Source organism: Pituophis catenifer, unplaced genomic scaffold, assembly GCF_029215685.1.
Source record: "Pituophis catenifer annectens isolate HBS135680 unplaced genomic scaffold, rPitCat1.0.hap2 SCAF_4, whole genome shotgun sequence".
NCBI classification, from domain to species: Eukaryota; Metazoa; Chordata; class Lepidosauria; order Squamata; family Colubridae; genus Pituophis; species Pituophis catenifer.
The window spans coordinates 116627251-116647274 of NW_027256884.1; the positions used below are offsets into that span (position 1 = coordinate 116627251).

The 20024-nt window shown below is 38.8% G+C and overlaps 1 protein-coding gene across 1 annotated transcript in view; it reads right to left on the reverse strand.

The window, feature by feature from the left end:
• The window catches only part of CNTN5 (contactin 5), a 273429-nt gene extending 254447 nt beyond the window's left edge, over window positions 1–18982 (reverse strand). Inside the window, exons 1-2 of the mRNA XM_070943988.1 lie at window positions 18876–18982; window positions 13973–14148 (exon numbers count right to left, since the gene is read on the reverse strand). Coding sequence (XP_070800089.1) covers window positions 13973–14148; window positions 18876–18979 — 280 coding nt within the window. The 5' untranslated portion in view covers window positions 18980–18982. The remainder of the gene's footprint in view (window positions 1–13972; window positions 14149–18875) is intronic.
• Window positions 18983–20024: the final 1042 nt, after the last annotated feature.

A 20024-nucleotide genomic window follows, 5' to 3' on the forward strand; every position in this document is an offset into this window, starting at 1 on the left:
AAACTGGTCAGTCCTAGAGGAGATCAACCCTGACTGCTCTTTAGAAGGCCAGATCCTGAAGATGAAACTCAAATACTTTGGCCACCTAGTGAGAAGGAAGGACTCACTGGAGAAGAACCTAATGCTGGGAAAGACTGAGGGTAAAAGAAGAAGGGGATGGCAGAGAATGAGGTGGCTGGATGGAGTCACTGAAGCAGTAGGCATAAACTTAAATGGACTCCAGAGGATGGTAGAGGACAGGAAGGCCTGGAGGAACGTTGTCCATGGGGGTCGCGATGGGTCGGACACGACTTCACAACTAACAACAACAACACTGATAAATTTAATTGGAGAAGTATCCTCTTTTCCCTCCTTATTATTTTTACTCACTAATTTAATGTCATCCAAACAATGCCTGGAATATCTGATGTTGTGATGCAACCATATTTGATGAAGGATAACATATTACAGCAGATAATTAATATGTGTGACTTTAATTATAATTAGCTTTTAGAATTATATTACCCAATTCTAAATATAACATGTGCAATGATAGAAAAAAAGATCTATATAGTATATACCCACACAATAATTTACCATTGCATTCTGATTCTACCTTTCTTTTCCTTTTTTTTTGCTAGATTAATCTATGTATCTCCTATGTCAATGCTGTTTTAAGTATTGTTTTAAGTATTGCATAAGTGCACTAGCGTGCCTACCTTTCCTGTCCTAATATTCCTTTTTACTTACTCTTTTCATGTATTCAAATTATGTTGATACTTTTACCTGTTATCTTATATATGCTTGACAAATAAACTTATGACTATGATTATGATTACAATGAACACAGTTCAAAATATTTTAGTTACGTATTTTTCTTATAAATTTGTAATTAAACATAAAAACTGGGAAAGGCAGTCATTAATTCTATTAATTTAGACTATGAAATAAAGTAAGCTTTAATCGTTTACAGTTTTCCATTGCGCTCTGGCAAACTTTGCCAAAAACATAGTTAAAAATATTGCTGTCATCATTTCTCTAAAGTACATAGCTCTCAAGTGATCTGAAGTAATATGGAAAAACATCAGCTGAAATAAAGTTGTTGCTAATGTTTCTGATGTTTGATAGCCACGCTGAATACTGTTGACAGAGAAAACCATGCAATGACAAACAATAGTGGTCAAAGGTTTTTCTCTCTCAGTGGTAACATCTCAGTCTATCACCATTGACCAGCAACTTCCATTGTGCCATTGATCTTTGCACAAAACTTCTGATGTTTCTACGGCCTCTTGTTATTTCTAGGCATTTGATCCAATCATGCGGCAGTGTTCCAAGGGCATTCTTAAACCAAAGGTTGTAGATTGCAATTATTTTTCTTTGCTTACTTTTCTTTCCCTGGATCACATATCTATGTCTCTTTTTATTATTTATGTATTTAATTTATTTAAATATTATGCATTTACATTTTTATGCACACCTAGCAGCAAAAGAAAATTAACAGGGCCATAAAGTCTGGTATCCTAGATACTTATAGGAAAATGTATGAAAAAGACAACCAACATCATCATAATCGTGATCATCATCATCATTATTATTTCTTCTCTACCTGACCAGAAAGGAAACTGCCCAAAGAGCAGCTCTTAATTGACAAGATTATTTTGGAAAGCTGCAAGAGAAAGAACTGAATGTAGCTTGGATTGATTACAAGAAGCCATTTTAACTTCCTGCCACACGATTGGATAATTTATGCACTGATGTGCTTGAAGCTGCTATTGATACATTCTCCCTTCCATTCCCCTCACACCCTAATTCTTCTTTTTTAAAAAACATCTGGCAGGCACAAAGCAGAAACCTGAGTGAATTATTTGAATGCACAAATGTACCCTGGAACAAGATACTCCATTTTCTGGTCTACAGAAACCTTGTAATAGATGAGTAACAATTCTGGTGTATGTTTTCTTTTTAATTTTAAAGAAAGGACAAAGCTATATTTGAAAGTTTCTTGAGATGCGAGACAGAGAAATTGAGATATAGATTCATCCTTCCAAATGAATGGCTTTGAGTATGTAATTCTTAAAGGTCTATGGCTGAATCCCTGAATATCCAGCTTTTTTTTTTTTTTTTTTGGTAGGGCTTAGTTAAGACCACCAAGACTTTTCTTCTATGATAGACATCATACATATTAATCGGAAAAGGTAAGCAAGCAAGCAGGGACAAGTGATTGTGGTCTAACATTGAAAAATGTTAGAAAAAGAGCCTTGGTAGTACAGTGGTCTAAGGCACCCTATTATTAAGCTGGTTATTAAGACCAGCTGCCTGCAATTACTGCAGGTTCGAATCTCGCCAAGGCTCAAGGTTGACTCAGCCTTCCATCCTTTCTAAGGTAGGTAAATTGAGGACCCAGTTTGTGAGGTCAATAAGCTGACTTTGTATAAATATACAAAAGGAGGAAGGCTATTGCTGAGCACATTGTAAGCCGCCCTGAGTCTCCGGAGAAGGGCGGCATATAAATCAAATTAAAAAAAAAAAAAACTTGAACAACTGAATTTGGCTGAAATAGATGAGAATTGAGAATTCTCTGGTTTATTTCTGATCACACCTTACTAAAATTTAGCATTTTTAAACAGGCATCATTGGCAACTCCTCAAAGGCACCTAAACTTTGCAAATCAAAACAAATTGGTAAATGAGAATTAATCCTCCCAATTTTGTAACAAATATTAAATTGAGATTGTGAAGACTGCACAATGGCTTCCGGAAATTTATTCAATCAATCGATAAAATAAATACATAAGCAAGCCAGGAAACAATACTGTTCTCTGATATGTAGGATAGAAACAATTTGAGATTTAGAGAAATAAGATCAGTTAGCAGAAACCCCACCCCAACAAATAGTTTACACAAGGTTACAATTAACTATCAAAACTATGAAATAAAATAACCTAAACATGACATGATTTACCAGTGATTTTTCATCATTTAATGGTGCTTAGTGAAGTTAATCCTCTTATTTCTACAACCAAATATTTGGTAGCTATAACTATATATTAGCTATTTGGTAGCTATTTCTAAATAGAAATATCTTTCTATTTTAAACCTCTGCCCCCTTATCACATATATATCTGGTCAATCAGTTCTACTGTTTGAATTATTTAACGTATATTGTTGAGTTTTCTACAGCTTTTTTTAAAAAAGAAGCTTTCTTTAATGAATGACATTTGTTTTTTGTCTTTTAATAACCCCATAATCCCTTACCGGCAGGGGTAGGATTCAGCTGGTTCAGACCAGTTCGATGCTAATTTTACATCTGGTTCGCCGAACTGGTAGTTGCAAGGACTGGCTGGCCTCGCCCACTCTGCCCTGCCCCTCCCAGGAGTTTGGAAGCCAGTTTGGAGTGCAGTGCCCATGTGGAGGCTCTCGGAGAATGAAAAACGGGCAGTTCCAGAAGTCCAGAAACAGGTCTGTTTCCAGCCTCTGGAGAACCTCCGGAGCCCGAGGGAAGCTGTTTTCGTCCTCCCAGAAGCTCAATGAAAACCTCCGGAGCTTGGGGAGGTTGAAAATGCCCCCCACCATGGTTCAGGAGGCTGAGTAGGCCACACCCACTATGGCCACACCTATCCAGCAACCGGGCAGAGAACCAGTTGCTAACTGTAATGCTCTCTACATGGGGCTCCCCTTGAGCCTCCCCGGAGGCTCCAACTGGTCCAGAATGAGGCTGTGCAGGTAGTTATGGGGACGAGTTGGCACTCCCATGTAACACCTCTCCTGCGTGAGCTGCACTGGCTCCCGGTGGTCTTCCGGGTGTGCTTCAAGGTATTGGTTACCATCTTTAGAGCGCTCCATGGCTTAGGACCTGGGTATTTACGAGACCGCCTTCTGCCACCGATAGCCTCCCACCGACCAGTAGGCTCCCACAGAGAGGGGCTCCTCAGGGTGCCGTTGGTCAAACAATGCCGACTGGCGGCCCCCAGGGGGAGAGCCTTCTCTGTGGGGGCACCTACTATCTGGAATGAGCTGCCCCCGGAGATACGGTGGATCCCGGATCTATGCACCTTCCGCCGTGCCCTAAAGACGTTTTTATTCCAACAAGCTGGGCTGGCCTAACTCTTTTAAATTGTTTTAATTTTTAAACTGTTTAATTATGGGTTTTAATACAGGGTTGCTTTTAATTGTGGGCCAAATTAATTTAATTGGATTTTAATACTGTTTTTAAATTTTGTGTTTCTTGTGTTTTATCTGTTGGCTGTTCACTGCCCCGAGTCCTTCAGGAGAAGGGCGGTATATAAATATAAACAATAAATAAATAAATAATAAATAAAATTTTTGAATCCCACCCCTGCTTACGGGGATGGAGTCTGGGCAACTGAATGGAGCTGAGTGTTTACTGGCTGGATGCCCTTCCTGTCGCCAATGCAGAGTTCGCAGCAGAAATATCTGCCACTACCAAGAATCGAACTCACAGCCTCCTGATAGTGAGGCGAGAGCTCCACCTCTAGGCCACTGCACCATTCTCTTTAATGAATGACATTGTTAGCAGAAAAATGCCTTAGAAAAATGCATCCAATCAACATCCACCTGTGTCCTCTTTCTGCAAAGTACAGGAGAAGGTAACAAAAAGCAAAAGGCAACTAACTCCATAAATGTATTTATCTAATAGATCTAATCATTATAACTCCATTAATTTTCCACCAGCATAGTTTTTTCTTTTCTTTTCTAGTTGGCCATCTATATTGTTCTGCACACACTGTATATTCTTTTGTTGGAGAAAAGATTTTGGGAATTAGTGTTTGGATTCGGTGTGAGTGTTTTAATCATTATCATTGTGCCATGTAGAATCAACAGTGGGAAACAGCTCTTTCTTCCTATCCATAACAAATCATATGGAGAGAGAGAAAAAAGTTAAAGAGAGACTAATTTTTTTTAAAAAAAAAAATTGTGTATCCCCTTTACAAAGGTTCAGAAAGGAAGGAAATTGTGTCTAACTGAAAACACAAGGTAATCAACAGCAGGACAAAAGGTGGGGGCATATGATACTATAGTGTCATTTATTTATTTATTTATTTATTTATTTATATCCCACCAATACTATTTTTACAAATAGGTCAACATATCTAACACACCTTCCTCCTCTTATTTTCCCCACAACAATAATCCTAGGAGGTGAATTGGGATGACAGAAAGTGATTGACCCAAAGCCACTCAAGATGACTTTCATGGCTAAGGTGGGATTAGAACTCACAGTCTCCTGCTTTCTAGCCTGGTGCCTTAACCACTAGACCGAACTGAGTACTGATATGGAGAATCCAAAAGGCGCATACAGAAGGGTAATTAAATTAAAAAGCACGAACTCATGAAGAGCACGAGGCAGAAAACAGAGTGTCTGCAGACCGAATCTTCTCCAAATTCCATCCTAGAATTTATTATTATTATTTATTATTTATTTATTTGTCAAACATGTATAAGATAACAGATACAAGTATAAACATGGTTATGAATACAGGAAATGGATACGGATAAATGGGAACAGTTGGGCAGGGACGGAAAGCATGTTGGTGCCCTTATGCACACCCCTTACAGACCTCTTAGGAATGGGGTGAGGTCAACAATGAGGACCCAGATTGTTGGGGGCAATATGCTATTTAGTATACTGTCTTTGTTGTAAGCCGCCCAGAGTCCTTGGAGAGTGGGCGGCATAGAAACATGAAAAATAAACAAACAAACAAGCAAACAAGCAAACAAACAAACAAGAGACCGTCTTTTGCCACCAATAGCCTCCCACCGACCAGTTCGTTCTCACAGGGAGGGACTACTCAGGGTACCGTCAGTCAAATTATGCCGACTGGCGACTCTGTGAGGGCTCCAACCCTTTGGAATGAACTGCCCCCTGAGATACGAAATATCCCTGATCTCCGTGCTTTCCGCCGTGCCCTCAAAACCCTGATGTTCCAACAGGCGGGGCTAAACATATGAACATGTGAATGTTTTTTAAAATGTTATCTAATTCTGGGTTTTATTTAATTGACCAAACTAAGTAATAATTTTAATTAGCAATTTTATGATGTTTGTGTATCTATATTTTTCTTGACTGTACACCGCCTTGAGTCCTACGGGAGAAAGGCGGTATAGAAATATAATAAATAAATAAATAAATAAATAAATAAATAAATAAATAAATAAACAAACAAACAAACAAACAAACAAACAAACAAACAAACAGTAGACAGTCTAAGGTTAAAGTTTTGGGGGTTTGGGGAAGAAACCACAGAGTCAGGTAGTGCATTCCAGGCATTGACCACTCTGTCACTGAAGTCATGTTTTCTGCAGTCTAGTTTGGAGTGGTTTTCCTTAAGTTTGTATCTGTTGTGTGCTCTTCTGTTATTGCAGTTGAAGCTGAAGTAGTCATTGACAGGTAGGAAGTTGTAGCAGATAATTTTGTGTACTATGCTTAAGTCAGACTGAAGGCAGAGTAGTTCTAAATTGTCTAATCCCAAAATTTCAAGTCTGGTGGCATAAGGTATTCCATTGTGAGCAGAGGAGTGGAGGACTCTTCTTGTGAAATACTCTGAACTCACTCAATTGTATTAATGTGCGATATACAGTGCAGGTTTCAGGCAGATGAGCTGTATTCGAGAATTTCTAGACAAGGGAAGATTCATAGATCCGGTATTCCAATATTGTCATGACACTTCCTGCTTTTACAAAGAAGGCTCATCTATGGTAAGTATTATCATGTGCTTGTGTGTACGTGTTTTCCTTGAATACCTTACATGCTACACCTATTTTGACTGTGCTTCCAAGATTCATGATCCCATCTTCAGCAGACATATAAATCTGGATGCAGAAATCTAACCATCTATGTGCTTACTAAGGGTTGATAAGAACGGGACTGGGTCTAATGTATGTAGTAATGATCATGACCCATCAAAGACAGTAAAGCTCATTAAAAGCAGTTTGCAGGTGATGCCAAGGACTCCAGCAAACTTGTCAGTAGTATTCAGGATGAAACATGCAGCATAAAGGCTGTCTCCCAGTACCTATTGATTTATTTGTCTGTGTCACTGAGGACTTCTTATCCTGCCTGTCAGTGAATAGTTATTATGCTGCAACCCATTGGCAAAGGGAGATATGAGTTATAGCTAATCGGTACTTGTCTTTCTGTGTCCTAAATGGAAAATAGATTTAAGGAGCCAGAAACAATCAACAGAATAAACTTGGGGGAAGAAAGTGAAATTGAGAAATCTGCTGGAGAGATGTGGAGGGCAGAATCTAAATCATACTGTCATACCAAGACCTCAAAAAAACAAAATAATCTATGAACGGAGGACGTTTTACTTCATTATAACAGGGGAGTCATCACAAGGATGTAAATTAATAAACCAACCCACACTAAGTTATCAGTCCTGTTGTCAGACATGTGTATTAGATACCTCTAATGAATTGCAAATAAAGGCACTCTCCTTTATTGCATTAGGAAAAATAAGACTAATCGCTTATTTTCATAGAGATGTTTTTCTGTTTTCCATTGATCTTCCCTAAAGTAGATATCGCACACTGTCTTATCAGCACAATTTTTTACAATTCCTGATTGAATCCCATGCATTGCTATGCCATAATTTTTTTTCCCCCAGGCATCACTTTAATTGCACTTCATTCTTCTTTCAAAAGGCATAGTGGCAGTATTGACTTCGGGCTTAAGTGAATTATGCTCATGCCCTCAGCAAAAAGCGTTGACCTAAGCAGTTGTAGATCTGAATCATTCTGGTGTAATTGACTTGATTGCTCAAGAGGTATCTCATCAAGGTGCCTCTTGCGTCTCATGGGCATGTAATTATGGATATTCACGAGAGCCTGACAGAGAATAGAAGCTGATAAGTCTTGACAAATATGTGCTGCTGGTAGACTTAACGCTATATATTGATAATTTGTCATTGATCCATGTTTAGTCGCCTAAAACTGTTGTCATCATATTTTATTTATTTATTTATTTATTTATTTATTTTATTGAATTTCTATACCGCCCTACTCCTGAAGGACTCAGGGCGGTGAACAGCCATGAAATAAAACACATACATATACAAAATTTAAAATCGAATAAAATGAATTAAATAAATTAGACTGAATTGATACCCATAATTTAAAATACCCATATTTTAAAATACAGTAAAAAATTTAAAATTTACACTTAAAAGGGAGAAGATTTAGGCGAGGCTAAACTTTTTTCCCTAAAAGTTGACCAAATCTTAACTATTTCAGACATACTTGCTCTATCAGTCTGTTCATTTTAATTACCCGCTGAATACTCCTATTCAGTTGAGTTCCCACTGAAAGTGAAATATTGTTCTGCAATGTTACAGCAGCAATCATATTAGCAGCTATCTAACATTTTTAATATTTTAAAACCATAGCATCCGTGTCCTGAGCATTTTGGATATTTTCTCACCTTCTGCTATTAGTGTCACTTAAATACACTTAGGTTCTTGCAGGCTGCTTCATGCTTAGTCCAGTTGTCTCTAAGCAAGAAAAAAAAATCTATTTGCACACCTAAAACAGATGGGGTCTGGAATACAGAGAGTAGACTGCACTCTAGGACAGGGATGGCTAACCTTTTTGCTGTCGTGTGCCAAAAGTTGGGGGAGTGGGGGGGGTCACACGTGCACGTGCCCACACCCATAATTCAATGTTCCCCGTCCCCCTGCGCATGCCCACATGACCCCACCGAGCTCCCCCCGCTTTTGGCACGTGATGGCACGGTGAGCACAGGAGGCCCATTTTTTTTGCCCTCCCCAGGCTCCAGAGGCTTTCCCCACCCCCCTGGGAGGCCCTCTGGAGGCCAAAAATAGTCTGTTTGCTGATTTCTGGTGAGATCTAGAAAGCCTCTGGAGCCTGGGGAGAGAAATGGGCCTTCCCTCCACTGGAGGCTCTCCAGAGGCTGGAAACAGCCTGTTTCCCGACTTCCTGTGGGCTCGGCAGGTCTGAAAATCAGCTGGCGGAGCTGAGATAGGGGAACACTCGCATGCCCACCAATATGGCTCCACATGCCACCTGTGGCACGCATGCCATAGGTTCGCCATCACAGCTCTAGGATCTGTGCTCATAAAGCAGCAGCCATGGGAAAAGGTCACATTCAAATGAATAAAGTTATTTCAAGTTACCCTCTAATCCTTTCAAGTATGTTTGTCTTTTTGACAACTGTACATCCTTCCAAAAAGAACACTAAGCTGAAGTCGTCTGCATTGTGCATGTGCACTGAACAGATTTGAGGTTAACAGGCATACTGAAAATGGAGAATAATGCTGAGGATGGGTGATACGCAGCTTCTTAGTTTCTTATTTGTTACTCTTTTTTTAACACTAAACATGTCAATGGAAGGCAAAAAACAGAAAACTGCATCTCACTTATTTTGGTCATGTCATGCAGGTGAATTCACTGGAGAAAGCAATTAAATTAAATTAAGCAATTAAAGAACAAAGTGGCTGGATACTGTCAAAGCTGACACCATCCATAGCGTAGAACAACTCAAAGAAGTAGTGCAAGATTGGAAGATGTGGAGAGACCTGGCCCGTAGAATCACCAGGAGTTGGACAACAATGAATTTATAACATTATCATCATCACTGGGTTTTTTTAAAGAGGACCTGATAAAAAAAGTAATATGGCAGGCACTTGGCCTATTCCAGTGGTGGGATTCATTTTTTTTTTACTACCGGTTCTGTGGGCATGGCTTGGTGGGCGTGGCGTGGCTGGGTGAGCATGGCTTGGTGAGCATGGCAGGCGAAGGATACTGTAAAATCTCCATTCCCACCTCACTCCAGGGAAAGGATACTGTAAAATCTCCATTCCCACCTCACTCCAGGGGGAAGGTTACTGCAAAATCTCTCCATTCCCTCCCCACCCCACTAACTTGCTTTCCAGCTCCATGTGCAGGGCAACAAAAGAAGACCCAGCCAATCAGGAGGCTGGGACTCAGGAGGCAGCAAATAGATGGGGGCGGGGCCAGTCAGAGATGGTATTTGCCAGTTCTCTGAACTACTCAAAATTTCCATTACTGGTTCTCCAGAACTGGTCAGAATCTGCTGAATACCACCTCTGGCATATTCTCTTCCTCCCTCCAATTTGGGTATTTGGCTGAGGGTGTAGAAAGTTTGAACCATTCAAAACCTCTATCCTTCCAGCAAGGTTGTTGCCCAATTCCTCCATGCATTTTTCAGTATGGAAAATTGGCCTTTATTGGTGAGGATGAAGGTTTTTCTAGCCTCTAATATGAATTCTTGCTGCTGGCATCGTAGGTCCTTTGGATTCTTCTATCTCAGAAAAAAAAATACATTTTAGATTACTACCCGAATCATCCAAATCCACTAGAAAGCATCACACTGAGTATTTAAATGTACCCTATCAATTCAATTGTGTGGCAATATTGAGATAAAAGCTGAGAACAGCATGGGATTCTTGCTCTAAATTCATTTTGCATCTGATACAAATTTGCAAGAATTAAACTTTTGATCGATGGTTTGCAGTTTCCAGGTTCTTCACTCAGCGGGCTGTGAGGGAAGTCAGAGATGTCACATTATCAATTCAAATGCCTTGTCAGCATGGCAATAAGCTCAAATTACTACATCTTGAGAGGGCATTTCTCATTTTGGGGAGGGACTTTAGAGATGCAATGAAGTTGTTCCACATGTCTTCTGGTTCAAGAGAAGAAAGGCAAATGCTTGGCTTGAATAAAATAATTGTGAGGTATTTGCTGCCCTATAGAAGATTTTAATTCTGGGAAAGGTGAAAGGAAGAGAAAGGAACAACTAATAACAGGGTGGATTAATTCAATTTATTTTATTTTTTATTACAGCGAATTCTGGTTGGTGTTGAATTCAACCCTGAAAGGCCAGGTTAAGAAAAGACCATCATGAGAAAATCTATTTATCTGGTCACTAAGAATCAACAATGCCATTATAATGTATAAGGAATCAATGAATGAATCAACATATTAATTAAAACAGAAGAGTACAACAAAACCCATTGTTTTATAACTGGGATGTCAAACTCTGTTTCATTGAGGTCTGCATCAGAGTTGTGTTTGACCTCAGGGGGCAGGATGTGTGTGGCCAGGGTGGACATGGCCAGATCGATGTCACTCCTGTCAGGGGCACCTGTTGTGGTGAAGTGCTAAGGCAGGACTTCCCTCAGACCCCCCCCATCACTCTCATTATAATCTTTCTTCCTTCTGTCAACCCTTCCTTCCTTCCTTCCTTCCTTCCTTCCTTCCTTCCTTCCTTCCTTCCTTCCTTCCTTTTCTTCTTTGAAAAGGACGGCCTCCTGCAGCCCACTGCAAGCGAAAACAGAGCTTGGTGGGCTGTGCGCAGTCCCCCTGAGCTCCATTTTCACTGGCAGAGGGCTGCAGGAGGCCATTGTGGCTGAAAATGGCGCCCTGGGGGTGTGTGCCCCCCCAAGCTCCATTTACACTGGCAGAGGCACCCCGTGCCAGTCCTTTGCTGTTTCCAGGGCAGCCCTGTGGGCCAGATCTAAGCCGGATCCAGCCTGTGGGCCTTGTGTTTGACACCCCTGTTTTATAGGAATACATACATACACACAATACTCCATCAGGATTGTTGGATTTATCCAAATTATAAAGGGATCAGTTGTAATTGAATGTGCTTTCTAAATTGTTAGCAAGAAAGTTCATTGTCGGCATCCTAGTACCAAGGTTTTGATGTAAAAATCTATTTTCTCATAAATAGAAAATATTTATGAGAAAAATTGTTTTTATAAAAAAAATTGTTATAAATTTTTTTTATAAAAAATTGTTCCCCACAAGGACAAGCAGGATCAAAAAGAATCTGGCCTCATCTTTTCATTTAAATTTTATTTAAAGCCACTAAAATTTTTATTAAAAGGCATAAGGTTTTATAAAGTATAGCTCACTTTGTCAGCTTCATGCAGTGGCTGAACTGATGTAAAATTTAAATTGGGATGAGGTGGGTTTGATGGGGGGGATGCTATTATGTAAATACAAGTTACCGGTGAGGCAGATGGACTGAGGAGATATCTCATCAATTAGCAATTCCAATTGTATTAACCCATTGTGCTCTATAAATCTTGTTGAGATAAGCCTAAAAACCTTTTGACTTGTGTCAGTTTGGCAGTCTCTTGCTCTGTAATGCTGGTGTACAGTAAATTCTTTCTTCAAAATCATCAACCTTGGGATTTGTCATCCAGGAAAATAAAAATAAGGTGGGGATGATTTCTTTGTCCTTGTTTTCAGTCCTAATGTCAACTTTGTGTCTTTAACTCTTTTGTCTGGTTTGGTTACCCAATATTGCTTGAACTCCTCACTCCAGCAGATCGGATGAATATAGCTCAAAATGTATTCTCTGTTTTTGGTTCACATTCACATTCCCTTGATGGAACATAATTTGTTTTCATTTTTCGCCCAAAGGGGCAAAATAAACAATTAGTTAAATTCTTGCGAGCAGATTTAGGAGTTTAGAACTTCATTCATTAGGGAGAAGCTGAGGGATGTTTATGTTTCTCTTTCATCATTTGCATCTGTCTTTTGCCTCTCTAGCTTTTCACACTTTAACTGAGTTCAGGGAAAAAGTTCAGGGGAAGGTCAGTTAAATCCTAGGAAAACATCATACACTTCTTGGGGCTTTTTCAGATCAGAGCATTTGACTAGATCAGGAGTCAGCAACCCACAGCTCTGGAGCCGCATGTGGCACTTTCATCCCTCTGCTGTCGCTCCCTGTTGCTGGTCAGCTCCACAATTGATAGGGCTTTCGGTTAGGACAGTTAGAGGAAAAAGGACACCGAGACTCTATGGTGGGGGGAACCAGACTTCTGGTCAGCAGAGGGAAAAGGATGCCGTGCTAGGAGGAGGGGAACTGGACTTCCGGTCGGTTCCAAAATTGAATGGGGGCTTCTGGTTAGGACCTTTGTGGCTCTTTGAGTGTTTAAGGTTGCCGACCCCTGGGCTAGACCAATGGAGAGGTGGCTTATATGGAAAACAAACAGACAAAAGTACTCTGCACTAAAATAATGAAATACAAGGTACTTCTCTACATACTATCACAATTCAGCTTGAAGTTTCAATTGCTAAGCAAGACCGTTGTTAAGTGAGTTTTGCCTTTAAAACCTTTCTTGCCACAGTTGTTAAGTGAATCACTGCAGCTAAGTTAGTAAGTCCCCATTGACTTTGCTTGTCAGAAGGTCACAAAAACTGATCACATGATCCCAGGACATTGCAACCATCAGAAATATGAACCAGTTATACAAAATACAAAATGTTGAATGTCCAAAAGTGCAAAATCCAAAAAAAAAAAAAAAACCAAAGAAAAAAAGAAAAGAAAAATTTTACTTACGAGACCGCCTTCTGCCACCAGTAGCCTCTCACTGACCAGTTCACTCCCATAGAGAGGGGCTCCTCAGGGTGCCGTCGGCCAAACAATGTCGACTGGCGGCCCCCAGGGGGAGAGCCTTCTCTGTGGGGGCACCTGCCATCTGGAACGAGCTCCCCCCGGAGATACAGAGGATCCAAGACTTACGCATCTTCCACCGCGCCCTAAAAACATTTTTATTCCAACAGGCTGGTCTGGTCTAACTCTCCCTTTTAAATTGGGTTTTAAATATTTTTAGATAAATTGGATGTTCTTAAATTTGTCTTTTGAGCCTAAATTATTTACTTTGCTTTTAATAGTTTTTTAACTTTTGTATGTCTCTGTATTTTATCTTGGCTGTTCACCGCCCTGAGTCCTTCGGGAGTAGGGCAGTATACAAATCTGATAAATAAATAAATAAATAAATAAATAAATAAATAAATAAATAAATAAATAAATACATACATACATACATACATACATACATACATACATACATACAATTCCTATATTCGTAGATATGAATATAATTGTCTGGTTCTTCATGATGCAATTAGAGTTTTTTTCCGCGTTGTTTCAATGTGACATTGTTAGCTCTATAAAGTGGGATAACAAAATTGTTACTTACATGCAAATTGAAGTGATGCTTCCCTGCTCAAAATGGTACCATAGACATTGGTGGTAAAACACTGGTACTGTCCAGCATCTTTTAATTCACTGGGATTGTTGATAATAAGGCTTCCTTCTATTACACTGTAGCGGTAATCACTTTCTATGTCTAACTCGGTTCCATTCTGGAGCCACCTTGGAAGGAAAGAAAAATAAATAGTTTAATAAGTTAACAGATGGCTGTTACGTATAACCGGGGTTGACAAAATCAGAAATGAAGTGGTAATAAGCCACCTGGGAAAGCCAAGGGAAATCATCAAAGCCCTTAAAAAGCAAAAGTTAGAATATTTTGGACATGTGATGTGACACCCAGAAAAATATGGCATCCTTCACTTAATCCTCCAGGGAAAGATTGAAGGCAAATGAGGTCCAGGCAGAAGAAGGACATCATGGCTTCAAAACCTAAGGACTGGTTTGGACAAAAAACTTTTTCATGCGGCTATTGACAAAAATAGGATTGCCAACATGATCCGATGACGGATATGGCACAAAAAGAAGAATCAATTTCAAGAAAATATGGACAGCTGAAATAATTTGATACAATTAACGGGTTCACTTTTATTTGGCTTTCAGTTGATAAATTTGCATAACATTCTTATGCAAAATACTCAGATGCATGGGTATTTTCTAGAATACAAATTTTTAAGAAAACATTTTGTATTTTTATTTCAAATACACATTTTTCAGCATATTTTTTCCTGGTGTACCCAACGGTGTCCATATTTCTGAGATGTGTGTAATATTGTGAAAAGTATGAAACTTTAGCATGGCATTCAACCATTCTTTTGTACATTTGGCCACCCTACGTAGTTTTATCTTAATTCTGATATTCTTTGTTCCTTATCCATCCTATGTTCAGAAACCACATATAGGTATTTGTTTCTCTATCTGGCTCTCAGAATTTGTTGATTAATTAAACTGGGAAAACATCAAAAGAAATTTAATCACTTGTCTCTGGTGCCATAATTATGTACCATAATTGCAATTTGTCCTGCCTCTTGCAGCTCCATTTGTTTATTATTTATTTGGCAATCCTATTTACCGATTTCATTCCTCTTTGGAATTCCTTAGCATTCTTTCATTATTGGTAATGCAAATTTGAAGCAGTGGTAGCTGTTTTTCTATCTATTTATTACATTTATATGCCCACTTGTACTTTTTGTGTACAATGCCCGAAAAGTGCATAATATTCACTTAAGTGAATAATAGGAAGGTGTTGTGATTGCAATCATGTAACTTCTGAAGGACATCTTCCAAATCATTTCTGAATCATTTCTGTCAGTTGTGAAAGACCATCTGATTTATTATAAATGCTGATTTATTGCTAAAACTCTATGCCCAGGAATCTTCTCAACTAACGATTGGCACAAGCTTGGAGTTTGATGACGATCAATGACACTCAAGGGAGGGGGTGTTGGACTTACTTTTCTTATGGCTATGTAGGGATTCTAGGATGATCCCCCTTTTCACACCACCCCCAGGTTCTTTCTTCTACAAATGCACATCCCTAGAATTTGACATATTAAATCTTCCACAAGTTTAAAGCACTAATTTTATTCCTTAGATTCTGGCATTTCATGTTTTGGGAGGCCAGCTCTCACTGTAGCATGCCAAACTTTGTATGGCTCTTGCAATTACAGAAAATTGTGCCAAATGCAGAATGTTAATTGGTAAAATTATTGAGAATGCTCAAGGGATGATCAAGGATTAATCTAGGAATAAATTAGGAAGGTAAATGACATCTGCTGGATCATTTTTAAACATCCACATATTGATTATACTTTGTATACAATGCTTTTAGCACAAGGCAGATGTTCAATAATCTGTAATGTAAATTATCTACTGAAATGTAATATTCATAAAAGCCTACCTAGAAGACCAACTGAGCTATTTTATTTTATTATTTTATTATAAATGATTCTTTTATTAGTTTTATTGTTTTTTTTTATAGGATGTTTTTATGTTTTTGTAAGCCGCTTTGAGTCGTTATATGTGAATAGGTGACAATATAAATCTCTAAAATAAATAAAAAATAAACTCAACATAAACCAAGGCAGTAACACAGTGGAAATCTTGACCAGATACCTGAAAATTGAAGAAATTGATAGAAAACCTGAAATTGAATCCTAGCAAGCCTACATTGTTGGAAAGTTCAGAAAGGACTTGATTTTTCTGCTCCAGTGGTGACTCAGGGTGGGATAGCAATCTCCTTAAAGGAGCAGGACTGCAACCTAGGGATGTACCTCATATCTACTTTGAGTCTATGGGTAGTGTCTATGAGTAATGTAATGAGTAATGGGTAATGAGTCTATGGGTAATGTCTATTAGCCTCTTGTCTACTTTGAGTCTCTGGGTAATGGAGGTTTTGCTCAGCTCTAGCTGATACACCAATCACAACCTTATTCAGAGAAAAAGGTTACTTGCAACCCTATCAACCCTTGTACAAATGGTTGCAATGTTCTTTACACAGAACTGCTGTTGAAGCTACAGTTAGCACAAACTACAACAGTCCACTTACTGGTGGATGAGAACTGCTTTTTGCACATAAAACCTGTGCAAAAAAAAAAAAAAAACAACCCACCAACCCTTGCACACAAAAGCTTGAAAATTGAAAATGTGGTATATTTTACTAGAAAACTCTATATGGCTGGAGACCCAGATGCCTGGAGTATCATCTATGTGAGGGAGAATTGCCTGTCCAGTATGTACATCATTAGGTACTGTAGTGGATTGGCTAAAAGAGGGGTGGCAACATAAATGTTTAAATAAATAAATAAAAAATAAATCATATGTAGGGTTACTGACATTTCCCCTGCTATGTTAGCTTCGGGGAAGAGTTAGAAATAAGTTCCTTTTTAGTTATAGCACTACTCTCTGCAATAATTTTCTGTAAGAGATTTGTATCATTTCTTCTCTCTTCATGGGATTTAAGAAGTCTTAAAAACAGATTTGTGTGGAACAACTTTTAAAGGTGAAAATAATAATTCAGGAATTTTTAATAATATAATTTAAAATTGCTATATTGTTTTATTGAATGCTTTTATTGTGTTACTGTGTCTTGTAAACTGCCAGGAGTCCTAAGGGAGTAAGGCAATATAGAAACAAAACAAATTAACAAATAAAGGTCAAAACTTGAACAGCAGATCTATGAATTGATTACCCTTCAAATTATTTATCTGAGATATAATGCTCCAAATCTAAAAAAAATATTCCTTCTTCCACAACAAACGATGAAGGTGAATTTCATATTATTAAGGTAAAGGTAAAGGTTCCCCTTGCATATATGTGCTAGTCGTTTCTGACTATAGGGGGCAATGCTCATCTCCGTTTCAAAGCCAAAGAGCCAATGCTGTCCGAAGACATCTCCGTGGTCATGTGGCCGGCATGCCTAAATGCCAAAGGAGCACGGAACGCTGTTACCTTCCCACCAAAGTTGGTCCCTATTTTTCTACTTGCATTTTTTATGTGCTTTCAAACTGGTAGGTTGGCAGAAGCTGGGACAAGTAACGGGAGCTCACCCCATTAAGCGGCACTAGGGATTCAAACCGCTGAACTGCCAACCTTTCTGATCGACAAATTCAGTGTCTTAGCTACTGAGCCAGTGTCCCTTCATATTATTAACCTGCAGTTAAATATATATATATATATATATATATATATATATATATATATATATATATAATGCGCTATATTTTACATAGATGGTCCTTAATTCAAGTCTTTCTATCAGACAAATAAATGAAATTTTAAAAACATATATATAGCAGATTTGGAAGCTTCATCATCAAACGGGTGATAATAATTAGTGGAAGCAGGAATAAAGGACCCATTAAGCAAGTTAGGTAGTTGATTTTGCAATGAATAAGAACTGATCCAATTTTCATAGTCTGAACCAATATTCAAACTGGAGTAACATTCTTAACAATGCAGACAAAAATTAGCACTATTGGGGAAAGTTTGCACAAAAGTGTACGTTAGGGAAAACAATGCTTTCTGCGAGGATAGATATATCCTGTTTCCCTGAAAATAAGACGTCCCCTGATAATAAGCCCAATCGGGCTTTTGAGTGCATGCGCTAAAATAAGCCGCCCCTGAAAATAAGCCCTCCCTAAAAATATTTAAATGCATGCTCAGCCAGTCCCCACCATTTCCTCTGGTTTCCTCCATGTGCCCCAAAATAATAAGACCTCCCCAAAAATAAGGCCAAGAGCCTATTTCGAGGTTCAAAAAAATATAAGACAGGGTCTTATTTTCGGGGAAACACGGTACATTGACAATGGTTTCAGTTTGCAAAATGCATATGTTTAGAAAAAAAAGAACAGGTACATAAATGAATAGATTAAGATAATTTTATAACTGAATCTTTTAAAATAACAATGGAATAGATTTTAGCTAAAAACAGAATTACAGGTAGTCCTCGACTTATGACCACCGCTGAGCCCAAATTTCAATTCCTAAGCAAGACAGTTGTTAAGTGAGCTTTGCCCCATTTTATGACCTTTCTTGCCACAATTGTTGAGCAAATCACTACAGTTGTTAAGTTAGTAACGCAGTTGTAAAGTTGAATTTGGCTTCCCCGTGAACTTTGCTTGTCAGAACGTCGCAAAAGGTGATCCCATGATCCTGGGATACGGCAACATCATAAACACAAGAGAGTTGCCATATGTCTGAATTTTGATTGCATGACCACGGGGATGCTTCAAGGGCCGTAAGTGTGAAAAATGGTCATAGGTTAATTGTTTTTCAATGCCATTGTAACTTCAAATGGCCACTAAATGAAAGGTTGTAAATCAAGGACTACTGTACGCTGACTTGGAATCAAAATAGGCAGCTCAGCTCCATTGCTAAAACATGTTAGCTACCTGTAGGTTGGGGTAGGATTTCCTCTGGCTTGACAACCGAGAGATACTTTCTTCTCCTCTGAATCCATGGGGAAGATCACATGGTCAGGTTCTTGAATAAACATCGGCCCATAATCGACACCCTCTATGAAGACAAAAAGGAACATTTCCTTCAGAGATTACTAGTGAAAGTTCTTGCTCGGAGCTATGAATTGTTCAGTATAATTTTTTTGAAATTTTTGTGATCTACTTCAGAAACAATTCATTCTCTTCCCAACCATCAAACGATATAAATATACATGTATCTTAGAGCTGTCAAATACTCAGAAGGTCCGTTAGATCAAGTTTTATCAGTAAGTAAGCTACCTATACATGCCAAGATGTAGTACATCTAGTAGCATCACACCCATACCCAGTGGGTATACCCAGTATATTCTAGTAGCATCACACCCATACCCAGAGATACACTTTGTAGCCCCCCCCATTTGAGTCATTGCTGTAACGTGCCACCCAGAGTAACCTATATTTGAGCTGAATGGCTATATACTTAGGCTTTGATTAAGAATAACTTTGTTGTCACTTTGAAAATATATTAATTGGCATACATTAAAATGAAATTTCATTGCATGCAGCTCTCAAAGGGTCACCACCTCCAATATACACTACATAAAAAGGTAAAGGTTCCCCTTGCACATATGTGCTAGTCGTTCCCGACTCTAGGAGATGGTGCTCATCTCCGTTTCAAAGCCAAAGAGCCAGCATTGTCCGATGATGTCTCCGTGGTCATGTGGCCGGCATGACTAAACACCAAAAGCGCACGGAAAGCTGTTACCTTCCCACCAAAGGTGGTCCCTATTTTTCTACTTGCATTTTTTATATGCTTTCAAATTGCTAGGTCGGCAGAAGCTGGGACAAGTAATGGGAGCTCACCCCGTTACATGGCACTAGGGATTTGAACTGCTGAACTGCCGACCTTTCAATCGACACGCCAGCATCTTAGCCACTGAGCCACTGCATAATTTAGTGTATAAATACACTACATAAACATGATGAGAGAAAGAAAGAAAGAAAGAAAGAAAGAAAGAAAGAAAGAAAGAAAGAAAGAGAAAAAGAAAGAAAGAAAAGAGAAAGAAATACAAAATTATGTATATACCCACATATATTATATGA